The 17,874-nt window shown below is 46.6% G+C and overlaps 1 protein-coding gene across 1 annotated transcript in view; it reads right to left on the bottom strand.

The window, feature by feature from the left end:
• WDFY1 (WD repeat and FYVE domain containing 1) overlaps nt 1-17,874 on the bottom strand; it is a 385,159-nt gene that overhangs the window by 228,781 nt on the left and 138,504 nt on the right. The window contains exon 2 of the mRNA XM_086943866.1: nt 14,608-14,675. Within this exon, the coding sequence (XP_086799992.1) occupies nt 14,608-14,675 (68 nt within the window). The remainder of the gene's footprint in view (nt 1-14,607; nt 14,676-17,874) is intronic.

Below are 17,874 nucleotides of genomic sequence, written 5' to 3'. Positions count from 1 at the left end.
TAACTTCATCATTGCCCACCCCATCGCCTTGCTGAAACCGTTCCCTAAATTATTGTAAAGTTTTGTATCAGTTTTTCTCCTTCGCCAGCCTGTAGTCACCCTTGCTGCAAAGTTCAGAGGTGCAATTTCCGGTGAAACAGCATCCCTAGGTCATATCTAACTCCTAAATGCCACAGGGCTCATGCCTAAGCCCCACACTCTTCAATGTGTATGTGGCCCCCTTGGCAGACATTGCAAGAGCATATGGGTTCACCCCGGTGTCGTATGCTTTTATTTCCCTTCCAGACCCTCACACCTGCAATACAAAGACCTTTTGCGGAAGGAATGAGGGTTATATCTGACTGGATGGCTTTAAACTGCCTCCAGTGCAATGTAGGCAAGACGGAGGTCATGTTGTTCGGCGAGGCCACGCTTCTGTGGTCCCCAGAATGGTGGCCCCCGTACTTGGGACCAGTACCAACCCCCCAACAGACCGTAAAAAATCTAGGTGTGCGGCTTGATAAGGCACTTCTGTTCAAAGAACATAAAAACCAAGTAGCAGGATCCTGTTTCCATGTCATCGGACTGCTACGATGTGTCTTTCCATTCCTACCTGATAACCATAGGAAAACACTTGTCCAGGCACTGGTTATCAGTAGACTGGACTACTGTAACGGCCTGTTCATCTCGGCCAATGAGGAACAACTGCAAAGATTGCAAGTAGTCCAGAATACTGCAGCAAGACTTGTTCTCAATGCTCAGCCAAGGACTGCATCACGTCCCCTCCTGGACAAACTCCATTGGCTGCCGGTTAGGCAACGCGTAAAATATAAAATCTGCTGTACAATACATAAATGCCTGTTTGGCACAGGACCTAAGGACTTGAAAGAAAAATTCAACCCCTACAGTCCCGGGCGCACTCTGCGCTCTAGTAGTCAGCAACTGATCCAGGTTCCAAGGATTAGGAAAGCTAGACAGGGAGGCCGAGCTCTCTCCTATAAAGGCCCGATTTTATGGAATTCACTTCCCCACACTCTGAAACAAACCACCAACCTTCTGTCCTTTAGGAAGACTTTAAAAACATTTCTTTTCTCGGCTTCCTAAGATACTGTAACACTCACTCTTTCACAGCTCATGGTCACTATAAGGTTTTTCTGGAAAAGGCGTAAGCGCCGAGATAACCCTACGGGGGTCGAATCCTGCGCTATATTAGAAAATAAATAAAATAAATAAAATGTTTGTGTGTCTGACCAGGTTGGTTCAGGTCTACCATCCCAACAACAACATAGCAAAAGCACCTGCTCAGACCAAGGGCATATCCATATATGTCCATATATTTAGAATATCGTTTGCAGATGGTGAAGAAAAAGGATACATTGTCTATATTCGGAGCGTTCAAAACACTGACTAATATTGGGAACTGCCCTCAGGGTCAGTGCTAATGTACCAAGAAAGGAGTCCTGGAAACCAGACTGATTGCCATCCCTCTGGAGTGGGAAGTATTATCATAATGACGAGGCCTCTCCCCCTCGTGGAGGTTTGTTGCTTTACTGCTTGATTGAGTGGGTTTCCTTAAGGCATGCAATTTGGACCCCCATCTCTTAAAGTAGGAGCATGCACTCATTCTTTTTATATATCCATTCAGTCCCCTGACGATGCAGGTTAATTTACTCAATTTATCACTCCCACTTGACTCATATCAGGTTGTTATTTAACACATCCTGTCCCTCACACAGCCGGTCATCTATCTTAATCATCCACACAGCAATCATCTATTCCAGTCTGTCATGACAAACTCCGTCTTCAACCAGGCACCATTTAGTGCACCCATGCCATTGTGTGTGGTACAAACTCATTGCCGCCTCGTTCCCTGCACAGTGAACCTAACAATGAAACTCTTTTTATTAACCCGCTACCCCAGGCCAGGATAAGTCTGACTCAAACTATAACTATGTGAAAAGGTACCAGTCTCCTCCTCAGTCTCAAGCTTCTTCCAACAATAGCCTACTTCAGATATGCTGTCTTGCTCTATCAGCTGAGAAGTGGTCTGCATCAGTCTGCAGTCTTGCACACTCCCTTCAGTCACAGGAGTCTGGTTCATAACGAGGTTCAGAATGGATATTAACCCTGGATGAAAGGGCCTTGACCATTTTAAAGAATTGTAGAAAATAATGGTAGATGAGGTCATTTACACCAATTTTTAGCCAGTAAACTCTTGTTGGAAATTAGGAAGAATGTTACGCGCCCTTCATTACATCTGCCTTCCAAAGTGACTCTGGAAAGTGATATGTTTATCTGTGATGTGAGGGAGAATCAGTGGAGGTTTTGCTGAAAAGTTTCAGGGTCCCTTGCTTTCTTGAAAAAGGCGCTTGTTGAATCTCAGGACACGTCGGCATTAGTGGCTTCCACCCTAGGTTGCAAAATTGGGTTTCTCTGCCCAAGGGCGGAAAAATTGGCTTTAAGAAAAAAGGAGTAGTTTCTGTCCTGTAACTCCAGTTCTGTAGTAGGGGTATCTCTGTTATAGTCATAATCTAGTGAATAGTCCCGCCCATGTGCGTGGACTCCGGCAATCAAAAATAATCTCTTAAGTTGTCAAATCATGCAGAAACTGCAAAGACACTTAAGAGAGAATTTAAAGACAAATAATGCAGCCTATATCCACAGGCTACACTGTCCAGTACTTCAACTAGAAATTCCACCAAATAACACCACACACAACACAGCCTGCCCAGTTTCTACCATAGAGAAACTTGCCTTCACCAGTAAAAGACTCTGGAATGATAGAGAGGAAGGCATGGACAGACAAGCCCCATAGGCTGCCATTATGTGGCTTAAAATAGGATACTGTGCCTTTAAGAGAACTTTCCAGAACTTTCTCCCAGTATCCCAGAATGCATAGCAGGTCCCTCTTACTTTCAGTTCTTTTTGAAGGCGAAGCACGCCAGACCTGTCGCATTCCTTACATGAAGAAATATCTCCACCGGGGAGGAGGGCGGGCGCTTATGACTATAACAGAGATACCCCTACTTCAGAACTGGAGTTACAGGACAGAAACTACTCCTTCTGTAGTAGGGGATCTCTGTGTATAGTCATAATCTAGTGAATAGAATGGCAAGCCCATTCCCACACCAAAGCGGCGGTGGAGAAAGAAATTAACGCCACTACTGTGCAAACAAATTCCGCAGCGAAGCCTGCCCAACCTGAGCATCTGCCCTGGCATCAGAGTCCAGACAGTAATGCTTAGCAAAGGTATGAACCGACTTCCAAGTGGCTGCCTTGCAGATTTCAGCAATCGGCACGTTACGGAGCAAGGCCGTCGTGGCAGCTTTGCCCCTGGTGAAATGAGCCTTAGGCTTACCTCCTAAGGTCTTATTAGCCTTTTGGTAACACAATTGTATGCAGGACACAATCCACCTAGAAATGGACTGCTTAGAAGTAGCAAGACCCGTCCTGACTGATCCATAATTAATAAACAACTGGTCAGACCTACGAATATCTTTGGTTTTATCCAGATAAAATTTCAACACCCTCCTAACATCCAGGGAATGGAGAGACCTTTCCGCTGGAGACGAAGGATTCTGAAAAAACGTAGGCAAAGTTATGGTCTGGTTGACATGAAAATCAGAAATAACTTTGGGAAGAAATTTAGGGTGAGTACGCATAACAACCTTAGCAGCATGAAATACAGTATAAGGTTCAGTACAACACAATGCCTGAATTTCACTCACCCTGCGGTCCGATGTAATGGCCACGAGGAACGCCGCCTTCCAGGACAGGTGCTGCAACAAAGCCTTATGAATAGGTTCAAAAGGCTCCTTCATCAACCTGGACAGCACCACATTCAGTTCCCATGAAGGCGAAGGAAGCCTGACAGGAGGGAATACTTTCTTCAATCCTTCCAGAAAATCTTTGATCACAGGGATCTGGAAAAAGGAAGTCTGTGAAGGGCATTTCCGGTAGGCAGTCAATGCGGCGAGATGAACCTTAATGGAATGAACATTAAGTCCAGACTGCGCCAAATGTAGAAGGTAAGGAAGGATGACATCTTCCCTACACGTCGTGGGGTCATGGTTCTTAGACTGGCACCAGATACAAAACCTCTTCCACTTGTAAGCATATGAAGTCCGAGTGGAAGGTCTCTTAGACTCCTTCAGTATGTCCATGCAATCCACAGGAAGATTCAGATGGCCATATTGCACTATCTCAGGAGCCATGCCGCCAAACTCAAAGATGAGAGGTTGGGGTGTAACATCCGTTACCCGAACTTCGTGAGAAGGTCCGGCCTGCACGGCAGCCGAATGTGAGGAAGGAGAGACCGGTGAAGCAGGTCCGTGAACCACCACTGCCTGGGCCACTCCGGGGCAATGAGTATCATCCGAGCCCTGGACTGGGCCAGCTTGATGAGCACCGCCGGAATCAGGGGAATGGGAGGAAAGGCGTACCGAAAGCTGTTCGTCCAGTTGATCCATAATGCATTCCCCAGCGTCCCCTGCTGGTAGTACCTGGAGGCGAAGTCTCTGCATTTGCTGTTTTCGGCGGTGGCGAACAAATCTACGTCTGGAGTCCCCCACCTTGCGAAGACTTCTCCTAGTACTTCGTCGTTTATGACCCATTCATGGTTTTCCTGAACCAGTCTGCTCAGTGCGTCTGCCTGAACATTCTGCACACCTGGCAGATGGGTAGCAGTTACCGTCAGTCCTCTGGCTAGGAGCCAGTGCCAGATCGCCTGCGCCTCCTGTGACAGAGTGCGTGATCTCGAGCCCCCCTGCTTGTTGAGGTAATACATCGTGGTGGTATTGTCCGTCTGTACAAGCAGAGAGTTGGTCTGGAAGGACAGAAGAAAGGCCTTCAGTGCCAAGTGAACAGCTCTGAGTTCCAAGAAATTGATGTGATACGTGGCCTCCATCGGTGACCACGTTCCTTGAATCTGTAGGTTCCCGGAGTGCGCCCCCCATCCCAGGAGAGAAGCATCCGTCACGACAGTCTGCGAGGGAATGTCCTTGTGGAAGGGAACCCCTCTCAGGAGATTCTCCGCTGAACACCACGACTTCAGCGACTGAAGAGCATGCAGAGACAGTCGTATCTTGTCGTCCCAAGATCCTTTCCTCTGATCCCACTGGTCTTCCAAGCACTCCTGCAGCGGTCTCATGTGCAGCCGTGCGTGTGGCGTCAGGAAGATACAAGAGGCCATCGATCCCAGTAGAGAAGACACCGTCCTCACTGTTGTAGATGGAGTTGTCATAAGAGCCTGAGCCTTCCGAAGGAGAGATAATCGTCGCTCTTCCGAAGGAGACACGCTTGCTGACAGCGTATTGATGGAGGCTCCCAAGTACTGTATGCATTGGACCGGAGTCGGGACAGACTTGGCCATGTTGATGTGCAACCCCAGCCTGTTCAAGAGAACGCACGTCTTCTGGAAGTGTGCTCGCGCTTCCGAGAAGGAGGATGCCTTGATCAACCAATCGTCCAGGTATGGGTAGACAAACACCTTGTTCTTCCGCAGGTTTGCTGCTACCACCGACATGCACTTCGAGAACGTTCTCGGCGCAGACTTTAGTCCGAATGGGAGTACTGTGTATTGATAATGATTGGCGCCGACTTGGAACCGCAGGAACTTCCTGTGTTTGTGTGCAATGGGAACATGGAAGTAAGCATTCCGTAGGTCTAAAGCACATAGCCAGTCTCCCTGTTGCAACTGAGGATAAATCTGATGCAACAACAGCATGCAAAACTTTTCCCTGCAAATCCATTTGTTTGCCTGTCGCAAGTCCAGAAGGGGCCTGAACTCATTCTTGTCCTTCTTGCGAACCGGGAAGAACCGAGAGTACAGACCTCTTCCTCTCTGGGACAGAGGTACGTCTTCTATCGCCCTCTTCCTTAATAGGATATCAGCCTCCGCCTGGAGCTCGCACAGCTGAAACTGCGAGCTGACCGGAGGAATCGCCGGAGGCGGGCTTGTGAACCGAAGACTGTATCCATTGCAAACAATATTCAGCACCCACTTGTCCTGAGTAATTTTTCTCCACTCTGCCAGAAAAAATTGAATGCTTACCCCTACCGGAGTGGGTAACAGATCCGGGGGAAGTAGGTTCCTAGGGCCTAGACCCAGCCTGGCCCTTGGGCGCCGGAGCTGACTGCTGGCCTCCTCTGCCCTTCTGACGCTTCTGGAACCGCTTACGGAACTGTTGTTGTTGTTGCGACTGTCCCGAACCTTGGCCACGTCCTCTGCCTTGCCAACCGAACCGCCATTGGAAGGTGCGGTACGATTTCTTCGTGTCTTTAGGCTTCTCCAGGCCCACAGCCATGAGCGTTTCGGCCTCCGCCTTCATGCGGGCCATCTCGTCATCCGCATGCTTCCCGAAGAGGGTCTCGCCAGAGAATGGCAGGTTGGCTACCCTCTGCTGTGCGTCCGGTTTCAGGGACGTAAGACGGAGCCAGGCGTGACATCGTTGGTTAACTCCATGGCAAAACCCATGAGCTGCCAATAGGGAAGAGTCTGCTGCAGCGCTGATAATCTGGTTCGCCACCAGCATCCCTTCATTCAGAACTTCCTGGAAGTCCTTGCGCTTCTCGCGAGGTAAGTGCTCCGCAAACTGCTGGAGGGAGTCCCAGAGGGCGCGGTCGTAGCGTCCCAACAGCGCCGTGGCACTCGCAGCCTTCATAGAGGTCGCCGACGTTCCACAAACTTTCCTCCCTGCTGAATCCATCCATCTAGACTCCTTATCTGGGGAACCGTGGATGACGGGGTGGTGGCATGTTGTTTGCGGGCCGCTGTCACAATCACAGAATCCGGAGGGGGTTCCGCCCTCAGAAAGGCCGGGTCCGAATCGGGAGCCCGGTACTTTTTCAGTAATCTCGATGGAGCCGCCTTCGTCACCGCAGGGGTGAGAAAAAGGGCCATAGCCGGTTCCTCCAGGCCCGGCACCAGAGGCAGCAGTGGACGAGACAGGTGTTTCTGATGCAATGTCTCGAAAATGACTGAAGTCTTAGGTGTAGGCACCGTCAAGGATATGCCCAACTTCGTAGCGCCCCTTAAAAGGACATCATGGAACGCCACCAGGTCATCAATCGGAGAAACGCTCGTGTCTGGTGACCCCGACAAGGTCGGAGAATAGTCCCTGGTCCCTGAGGACCTCGTGGAAGAGCGAGAGCCGTGCCTCCTATGGCGGCGTCTCGACCGCGTGGACGATCTGTGTCGCGATCTCTCCCTCCTCCTAGAGCGAGAGCGAGATCTGCCAGCCCGTGGCCGCTCCACCGGCCGTGGTGGGGTCTTCCTTGGCTCCTCTCGGGGTTTAGGTTTCGGTGTCCCCTTAGGAGGTGTAGGCAAAGGAGGTAACGGCGTGGACCTCGGCGGAGGGACGGGAGATACCACCGACCGAGGGGCCGGCCCATGCGGTGGAATCGGTGGCGGTAGGCCGCCTGGCGGAAACGGAGGGTTGGCGGGAGGGTCCTCCTTGGGTACAGGCGGAGGTGGCAACCTAGGCCGAGATGGCGTGTACACCACTGAGTACACCGAGCCCGGTGACCCCTTAGGCGAAGGAGGCTGAGATCCAGCCCCTTCAGCAGGTGATCGCTTCCTCTTGCGTCCTCCACTAGAAGCAGTCTGACTTCTGGGGCCAGAATCCCTCTTGCGCCGTTTAGGAGAGGCAGAACGACTCCTAGACGCCGATCTCTTCCTTCTCGACGCTGAGCGTCGCTTTTCCGGCGTCGAACGTCGCCTCCGCGACTCCGGCGTCGAACGCCGCCTCCGCGACGTCGATCTCTTCTTCCACGACGTCGATCGCCGCCCCCGCGACGTCGACCTCTTCCTCCGTGACGCCGTACGCCGCCTCCGCGACGCCGAACGTTCCGTTCTCGACGACGAGCGTCGATTCCTCCTTCTTGAGGCCCTCGACGTCGAGGAGCCCCTCGACGTCGACCGGTGCTTCGACGGCGATCGGCGGTGTCGCCTTAACGGCGAGCCCCGATGCTTGCCACTTCGTCTCCGACGTCGATAGGAAGACTCCGACGTCGACGATGACGTCAACGGTGGCTTCGACTGCGACCTCTCCAGGCCCTTCGATGTCGAGTCGTCACGCCGTCTCGACCTGGAGCCCCGGGGAGAAAGGGAACACACCGCCGTCATCCCTCTCGACGTCGTCGTCGATGCAATCGACGTCGACGGAGACAGGGACCGTTTGCTGGTCTTCCTGCCTCTGGGGAGCCCCCCAGAGGCCTCAGCAGAGGCAGAGGGAACCTTCCCAGCCTGCCCAGACCCACCTGCAGCCTGCAGACGTCTCTCCTCAAGGCCAGACAGCCTAATCTTCAGCCTGTCCCTCAGAGTCCGAGCAGTAAACCGTTGGCAGATGACACAGGCTTCAGGGACATGATCTTCAGGGAGACAGACGATGCAGACGTCGTGTGGATCACTCTTGGCCTTCTTCCTTCCACATGCTGGGCACTTGTCAAAAAGACCAGGCATTTTAGAGCCCTAAAACGCCTGAACCAACACACAGAAGAGAAGAAAAGCACCAAGAGAGCTAAACTCAAACACTTTTAAACACAAAAGTGACAAAAAATCCAATAAACCCTTGAAACAAGGGAGAGCTCAATGCCAGGGTCCTGTTAGCAGGAGCCGGAAAAAAGAACTGAAAGTAAAAGGGACCTGCTATGCATTCTGGGATACTGGGAGAAAGTTCTGGAAAGTTCTCTTAAAGGCACAGTATCCTATTTTAAGCCACATAATGGCAGCCTATGGGGCTTGTCTGTCCATGCCTTCCTCTCTACCATTCCAGAGTCTTTTACTGGTGGAGGCAAGTTTCTCTATGGTAGAAACTGGGCAGGCTGTGTTGTGTGTGGTGTTATTTGGTGGAATTTCTAGTTGAAGTACTGGACAGTGTAGCCTGTGGATATAGGCTGCATTATTTGTCTTTAAATTCTCTCTTAAGTGTCTTTGCAGTTTCTGCATGATTTGACAACTTAAGAGATTATTTTTGATTGCCGGGGTCCACGCACATGGGCGGGACTATTCACTAGATTATGACTATACACAGAGATCCCCTACTACAGAAATGCTTGTTCATTCATCTGATCTAGAGGCCACTGCTCCCCTGTACATGTGCATTGGTCAAGAAGAGGATAAGACCCCTGCAGCTGCCATTGCCTTTGTAAAGCCTCTGCTAGGTCCTGATCCCTGAGAGGCATTTCTATTTTTTGTATGCCAATTGCATATTACTACATTCGTTATTCTAAGAACTCAGGTCAGACTAGGGACTACATAGTCTATGCTGCATCACATTTGAGGCGGGTAAGCTTTGTCCACACCACATAAATTGATTTGGGCTCCCTGCGGCTCAGGAGGCTACCCTAAGACGCTAGGGGCCAGGACTAAGGACTATATAGTCCATACTGCACTAGCACTTTGGAAGCAGGGCAAGCCCCAAGCAGGCTGCAAACATTGATTGGGGGCTTCTCTAGGTGCAGGACAGAGCCGGACGTGTGTCTAGGTAAATACGGGCCAAAAGTGAGCTCATCTAGGTCTGTCAGAGCCCGACTGAGACTGGGCTGGGCTTAGTTACCAAGGGGTTGCTTAACAACAGAGACTGAAGGGACTGCATATCCCAGTGTGCTCGGGGCTTCTGGAGGCAGCCTATTAAGATCCTGCTCACCTGCTCATCAGTCTTGGTCGCTATCCCACTTTTTGTTTTAATTCCGGCCTCGATGCGGACTTTGTTTGCTAGCTCACACAGACTTAAAAGAGAGCCAGGTGGGGCGTGCAACTAAGGGCTTCCTGCTTGCTTTGATAACCCCTGAAAAAGACTGGATGGGACTTTGTTTTTCTACCTTTCTTCACTTTGAACTTAGTGAGATTAGTACGCGCCATTAGTTGAGTGCAGGCAAAATGGTCTAGGACCCTATTTGACGTTTTTTATTTTCCTTTTTTTTTCCTTTTACACAGATTTATAGTATTCCTACGCTTATTGGTTTTAATTGTTTTAAAATAGTTGTTGGGCTCCGGTGGTGTTTGTTGAACCCCCTTAAGCCAAGATGGGTTAGCGGAAAGGTACTGATACCCTCACTACTCATCTGTCATCCCGAAAAACTACAGCTGTGGACAAAATGCTGCAGAGGGCCGTGGGGGTTATCAGTACAGAAATTGAGCTTTCTGAATGGAGATTGTCTTTGCAATCTAGAACTGTCGTGGAGCTTGGCCTGGAGCTACCTACTTCTCCCCATTTTATGCCAAAGTCTACAACCTACTGTGCTCGGCCCTTTCTTGAGTATGCTTGATAATAATTTGACAAATGTTTCAAAGTGAATCATAAATAAGACTCTTAAATCCTCAGGAAGTGCTAAGAGACCTAGGCAGCTCACGGGCCATTCAAGCCTAGAGGCAACTAGCTGTACTCAATCTAGTATTATGCACACCAGCAAACAGATATCCAACATAATAACCACAAGGACCGGTGGTGTGGATCCCACGCCCAAACCCACATGGGTTGAGCAATTTATGGAGGATTGTTTGTGTAAAATCAAATATTTACTCCTGGGACAACGTTCTCCATTGTGCGCCCACTTGATAGCCATGGAAAAATCTCTGACCTGGACCAATCAGACGCAGGTTTTGCCTGAGATAGATAATTCCCTTGCCCTAAAGGATTGTAGAATAGTGCAGGGAGCTACCAACAAGGAGTGCCCCAATATGTGTGCCCAATGGTCTCCATCTGGCGATGATTAGAATATCTAGTGACCCACCGTAGCACAATCAGAGGTGGCCTGAGTCAACCAACTCACCCCCTGGCCCAGAGAGGGCTGCCTGTTGTAAAGAGAGGCAGATCACTGAGGGTTCATCTTCCACTGGTAAATATGGTTTGAATTGCCCACAGGTGAACTGTAGCTTACAAGTGGTAAATTTCTCCCAGCATCCTGTCCACATGTTGCAGCTCTAACTAAAATTCCACGGCTCAGGGCAGGGCGAGTCATTCAAGGGGCTCTATAACAAGACTGTAGGCGGGCTTGTGCAGTGTAGATGTTTTCCCCTATCTCAGGTCAATAATATACTATTCACTAGAAGAGAGTCCTGGATTGGGCCTGGGAGGATTGATCGAGGTGGAAACTGCATCATTATTAACTTTAGATTACCAGCGCTGGCCGAAGGGGTGTTATTCAGCCTTGCAAGTATTCCCATAATAGGGACACATATTGAGCCCCTACCTGTGGGTGTTTTTCTTTTTTTAACCACCCATCCATCTGCAAGAACTCTCCCATTCAGCAGCACTTGCAGAAGCAGTGCACTCTACCTTTACTAGCCCACATTTGTTCCAATCAGACCAGGTGATATCAACTCAATTTCAAAGTATAATCGGTTTGATTAGCTAGCAGGTGTAGATTGACTCACTGATGGAAGTTGGTGGCCACCCTCTAGAACCAAAGCTGTGAAGCCCAGCTCATGTGGGAAAATTGCATGCCAACATAATCTTGTTCACTTTCAAAAGACTTGGTCTTTGCAACATCTTCACCGCTCAGGTTTTGTAAACTTATCTCAGGAAGCTGTACCAGCTGAAAAGGGTAGGGAATCAGGAGGACTAAACTTGGGTGAGATCCACTCTTATGGGTGTGCCAAAGGAGGTTGTGGTGGATTCCCCTGATCTACTATGTGTTAGTATATCTGTTCCCCAGGGCGTAACCTACTTCATCTATAATGTAGATCTACTAGGTACAAAAAGGAATCCATTGTATTAGACCAACTAAATGCACATCTGTCTACCTTGCCACCCAATGCAAGGAAAATGTTCAGAGGGGACTTTAACTGCCAAGTTGAACCTTTGAGCACAGATACCCATGTACTCTTGGGTATCTGAAGACGCTGCTTGTAACATTTCAAAACTTGAGCTCCCTCCTATTAAGAAATGGACAGCTATTGCAGTGCAGATTAACACACTCACTCTGAACCAGGGATTGCGTACCTGCAATGGTAGAACCAGTTCCCATAAGGCTGGCCGCATACATTCAACCGCACTAACTATACCAGTCTGAATGATTATATTTTGCAAGAAATTACGTTGTGCGCCGCGTTTAGTTGACATGATAATAATTCCTATCCAAGACAGCAACCGAAATGCACTAGTCCATGGGCACTCACAAACATTTCCCCGAGGGCTGCAAGGTACTGTCTGTGGCATGTCCAAGGAGCGCATCGATGCCAGCACTGCGAGGGTCAGATTGAAGAGAGGTGGATGTAGGGGGCGTGAAGCAGATGCATGGTGTGGGCAACAAACAGCCTTCATATGACTTCTGTCTGCCACCAACACTATTCTCTGGCACTAAAAATTAATCTCAAACCATTAACTTCTAATGTAAAAAGTGAGAGGTAAAAAGATACTAATCTGGTGGCTGAAATACAAAATGCGAAACCAGAAAACTTCAGTCCTGGTTACCCCACTTGATGAAATTGTGTGATCCTAGGCAATTGGTTAGTTTCACTTTGCCTCTATTTCTTCATTACCAAATATGGGAGCCCCTTAAAATATACAAGTTCAGGATGTGTGCTGAACAAAACCGTCTCTTGTGTTTTAATTAATAAACTATAATGTTGTTCCAATTATATTGCAACCAAGGCTAAGTAAATGGTGCACCCAACAAGTGACTTGCCTCTTGGTTCACTAACTGCATTGTTGTCAGAATGGGAGCGGCATGCATGTTTCCAAGATTATGTTTAAAAATTATCACTGCTAATAAAAGCTTCTCCATGCAGTGATACAATCATCTGATTTACCAAGGTAAAACGCTCATGCATGTTAATAATATAAGCTCTGCAAACTTCAAAAAAGTGTATCATGTTTTTACTTGTTCAGTGCAAAATGTCTTTAAAACTAAAGCTGCTCCTAAAGATAAGCTATCTGGGACACCTCCTTTTTTTCTTTACTGTTACTTTAATTAACGTGCAAATAAAGTATGCCAATTTGTTTCACAGCTTTCTGAATTTTTCTACTCTATCAAGTGAACAGCAGCCCAGTGCTGCTGTTCACCAGGGGCCACTATTGAAGATCAATAGGGCCGTATGCGGACCCAGGATATACTTTGAGTATCTCTGCTCTATTCCTTAAATTGATGGCAATTACAGATGCCCAATTGGACAATCAAGGAGAACCATTTGACAGGAGACTAAGAATTACCACTAACAGACAAAGGGTCAAAAGGAGTAACATGGAGCTTTCGCAGGAGTCCATCAGTAACATTTATAGTCAGGTTGTTGGTTGTATGGAGGACTGTCATTCCGGGATCAGGTAGGGGGGATTCCAGCCCGCACTTGGTGACCATTTCAGCGCTGAATAATGGCTTGGTACAAAACTTAAGGAATTTATTATATACTGAGAATAGGAAAGCAGCTGAGAGGACGATCCCACGATCCTGGTACAATAAACACTGCAGAGTCACTAAGGCTAGCTTGGTTAAGGCAATAAAAAAACAAGACAAGAGCCCTCATCCTGGCATACAGATGTTTCTATAAGAAGGCCACATCCACTACCAAAAGAGAGTGGGAATGGAGAAAGTGGAAGAGTCTATTAGCTGCTGTCAGACAGAGAGACCAATGCTCCTTTTGGAACATGGTTTCATCTGGAAGTAGGGATGGGTTCTGTTCCGTTGAATTTAACATCTCCACCACTGATTAGGTAGACCCAACAGTGTCTAACCCTTTCTCTTTAAAAGTCCATGTTAAAAAGTCTGCTTAGAATTTTGCTTTCATGGACCTATCAAGTGCATTTGATACTGTTAACAGGTCCAAATTATGGAACATGCTGGAAAATGTAGGGGTGGAAAAACCATTGGTTTTACTGTTTCGCAGACTTCATTGGGACACCTCTGTGAAGATTCGTTATTGCTCAACTGGGGATCTTATTTTGCTTATAAAATGTCAAAAGGGTGTACGTCAAGGCTGTATTTTAGCCCTTTTTCCATTTTTAATTTATAGAAACGGCCTTGAGGGTCGTCTTCTGAAGGAGAAGATTGACATACCGTGGGTGGGGAACCTTTATATCCCAACGCTTCTCTATGCTGATGACGTGGTATTCTTAGCTAGGACTGTTAATGGCCTCCAATGGTTGCCTTAAGCTGCAACGCAGGCCTGCAAGACCTAATGAAGACTGCAAGCTGTTTAGCCTTCTCACCCTTAGAAGAAAGGTTAGTAGGACACAACGGAAGCATGATATGACAAGACAATGCGACCAACAAACGGCAAACCAGAAGAATGAATTTTGGGACTCCAACCAAATATACATTTTCCCTAACCCATTCATGTTTAAATACTATAAATGATGTAACTTACTTCATATTATTGTCTTGCAGCATAACTGCTCATACATTGTGAGGACTGATTAAACTATGATTAATTTGTCTGAGGCAATGTGATAATCAGACAATAGCCTGGCGATCTACTCCAGGATACGGACAGGAGTCCTTACTATCACATTAGTGATTGATTCCAAATCTGCAACGTACCTGCCATCCACCTTCTTGTATTGAGTCGTGCAGTTAACAACTATAGTATTGCTTCATTCTTATTTGTTTGTTACAAAATCTCAATTCAAACTGAAATAAGCAACATAACAATCCTTGTTCAACACGTAACATTAAATGTTAAGAACTTACATGACATTGTGTGGTAGATACTGGGCCAATACTGACCACTGTCTCTTTTCAGCCATATTCTAACTGTCCTGTGAGAAAGAGAAGAGAAAGGTTAGTTGCCATACGATATGTTTTACGTCAAAGCACTGTTGAGACTACTGTTTTAACACAACAATTTGTATCTACATTATTCTGATCTCTGACTCTATCCTGTTATAAGACAGGCATATTTTATTCCAATAGCACTTTCGCAGAACATTAGACTAGTGTTACATCGCCACAAAACTAGAATCACAAAATGACACGGTCCAAAACAGCCGTCAGATTAGAACTCTGATGTGCTTCCCTATACCATATGAACACTTCCCACACAGAAGGAGCACACTCCTCGAAATAGTGATAAATGCTATAGAGAGCACTTCAGGATAACAGCCACGTAATAAACACTTCCATTAAATTTTATCTCAACCTTCACTCCAACGCCTTGCTGGAACCTGTTCTCTCTCCACATGTGCTACTAGGACCATAGGCTGTTTGCCAATTCGGATCCTCTGATGACTACCTCCATCGCTGCCCACCCCACCCCTTTGCTGGAACCCCTTCCTTAATTTATTGTAAAGTACTACAGCAGTTTTTCTCCTAAGAAAGGCCAGACTCACCCTTGTTATAAAGTACCAGTGTGTTAGTTCCACGAGGATATTCTATTTCACAGTCTGCTACAAACATACCCAAGTAGCAGCAAAGAGCTTTCCAATGGCAACCTTCTATGATAGTTTCTCCTCTGAAATGTCCTACATGTAGTCAAAAGAGCTGAAAAATGTGTACAAGTAGTATTCCCTAGCAGGCACCTTGCTGTACCAATCAAACCGAATACCGGGGTCACACATCACCTTCCTACGTTTATTAAAAATGCTTAGCATGTGTGTCCGATTCCTATGGTGTCAACAGTTGACACCATAGGAATCGGACGCACATACACAAAAAAATCAAAATCACCAGCCAAGAGCAGGATTTGACTCACGTATTGAAAAAAGTATTTACAAAGTGTGAAGAAAAAGGACACATCATCCATATAAATTCGGCAAGCCATTCAACGTACCTACTAGCACCTTGCAGTACCCTCAGAATCTGCTCAAACCTGGTGTACCTAGAATAAAACATATCCTTCTTCTCTTCGGTAGTAAATCAAGCGGGCCCATTCACATACACTGTTTCAGTGATTAAATGTCCCTCCTTGAAATTCCTCTGACTGTGCCATACCATTGTTATATTCTGCATGAATCTTTTTGATATAGTAATTGATATTCATCTTTGTGTGGGTATTTAACTTGTCATACAACAAAGTTACATTTACTAAAATTCCAATAAAGTCACAGCTATGCCAGGAGTAAAATTCAACGACTTCCAGAAATTACTTTTTAAACCAGCCCCCTGCGAAAATCGGTTCTCTAAATTATAACTAAAATTATTCACTCACCGGTTAGTGTAATCTACAAACGCAGCAGCGCTTTCCCAACACACAAGATGAGAGATGCTTTTATTTGTCACTCACTCACATGTCACTGCAGACAAAAAGGCATGAGAGCACGAAAAACTGGTTAAATATTTTCTGGCAATGGCTCTCAATTATGTGCCTTACATCACCCTGCCGTGAATGTCAAAAGTAACACCACAACCGTTTACATTGCAAGTATTCATAGTTTTAACATGGTTATGTGACTTCAACTTTATTTCCGGTGGGTTTGTTTTTTTAAATACCTGCCTTCATTATTCTCCGTGGGAGGGGTGTTGAAGTATTAGTGGCTGGCCATGTGAGGTGCTGGATATTTACTACTGCTTCTTTTCACAGTAACTTACAATCATATATTTGGCTCCACTTCCTGTTTCTGGGGGTGGACAAATGTTAGCCTACACTTTTGAATATCTTTACACTAGTGAATAGTGAACAGCCAATGGTAGTAAAGGTATTCAAAAGTGTGAGAGTAAACTAACTTGTGTAACTTACTGACAAGAGTAGAGTACCTTAATGAATAGCTCCGTAAGATAAGTAGTTATCACGGTTACCATAGGAAAAGCCCTGATTGTTCAACTGGTATCTATTTCTTTAACAGTCCAATCTTCAAAATGAGGTTTAGTCATTCCCCTGACACTTTTGCAAAACTGACAACAGCACCACCCAGGACTATGGGTTTAGCCAAACAAGACATATTTGGCGAAAGATCAGCTAAAGATGATTTTGGTGCAAATAGGCAAGTGGAATCTCCATGGTTCACTCGGAGGACTTACAAACTGATTTTTGAGGCAGGAGATGCTCCTGTGAGATAAACCATCTTGGAATATGACCTCATGACCAGCCGCTAATCATTAAGAAAGGGTTCTGAGATTATTCAGCAAGAAGATGCCCCAAGGTGAAGACAAAGAGTGAGTTTGAGGAACACTGCTGTGGAAGAGGCCTGAAGCATGAGGTAGAGATCATACGAAGGAGGTAGGTGGTCAGGTACCTCAATGCTTTTGTTTTCATATGCTTTTGCAAAGCGTTTCTGGATCCTGCCTCTAAACAGCAGTGTATTTACAAAGTTCTGTATCCAGTGAGAACGGCCATGGTCAGTTCAACAGCCTTTCTGAAACACCGGTCAGATCTGCAGATCCCGATTCTGTGACTCGGAATCCAGGCGTAAATTCGCTCTTGCTACATATTGCAGAAATTACAATTATCGTTGGAAAAGGGGTTTTGGATCAGGCTCTTTTTGCTCATATGTTTTTGTACCAAAATCAAGAATATTAGAAAAAAACTCTAACGAATACAAATGTTACATCCAACCAAACACACCAGTGAACTCCTAGCAGTACTACATATTTTCTATATCTTCTCGCAAAAGTGAGTCTCTGTAAAAGAGGAAGGAAATCAGACATCTTTGAAATGAAGTAACCTCTGTGCAAGTCCCTGAGGAGCAACATGAAGCTACTTAATGCCAGAGAGCAGCACTGTGAAGCAGAAGCACACAGCCTCAAACATCAGACAGCCACATGACACAAACAGCTGCAATCATTCCAGAGCTCTTGCAACGAAGCATGTAATGCAGTACTATAATCAGTACTGATTTACCGTTATTTATGTAAAAAAAAAATGTAAAGCACATTTTAGGTTACGCGAATTTATGTTCATAAGATTGTAGGTACATCATACATGGGTAGGTGCACTACGAAAAACTTAAGATTGCCGCATAGAAATAAACATTTTCACATTCAGCCACTATTTACATTGATGAAGGAAATGAAAACCATCAA

Source organism: Lissotriton vulgaris, chromosome 11, assembly GCF_964263255.1.
Source record: "Lissotriton vulgaris chromosome 11, aLisVul1.2, whole genome shotgun sequence".
Lineage (NCBI taxonomy): Eukaryota > Metazoa > Chordata > Amphibia > Caudata > Salamandridae > Lissotriton > Lissotriton vulgaris.
This window is presented reverse-complemented; position numbering and strand designations above follow the sequence as displayed.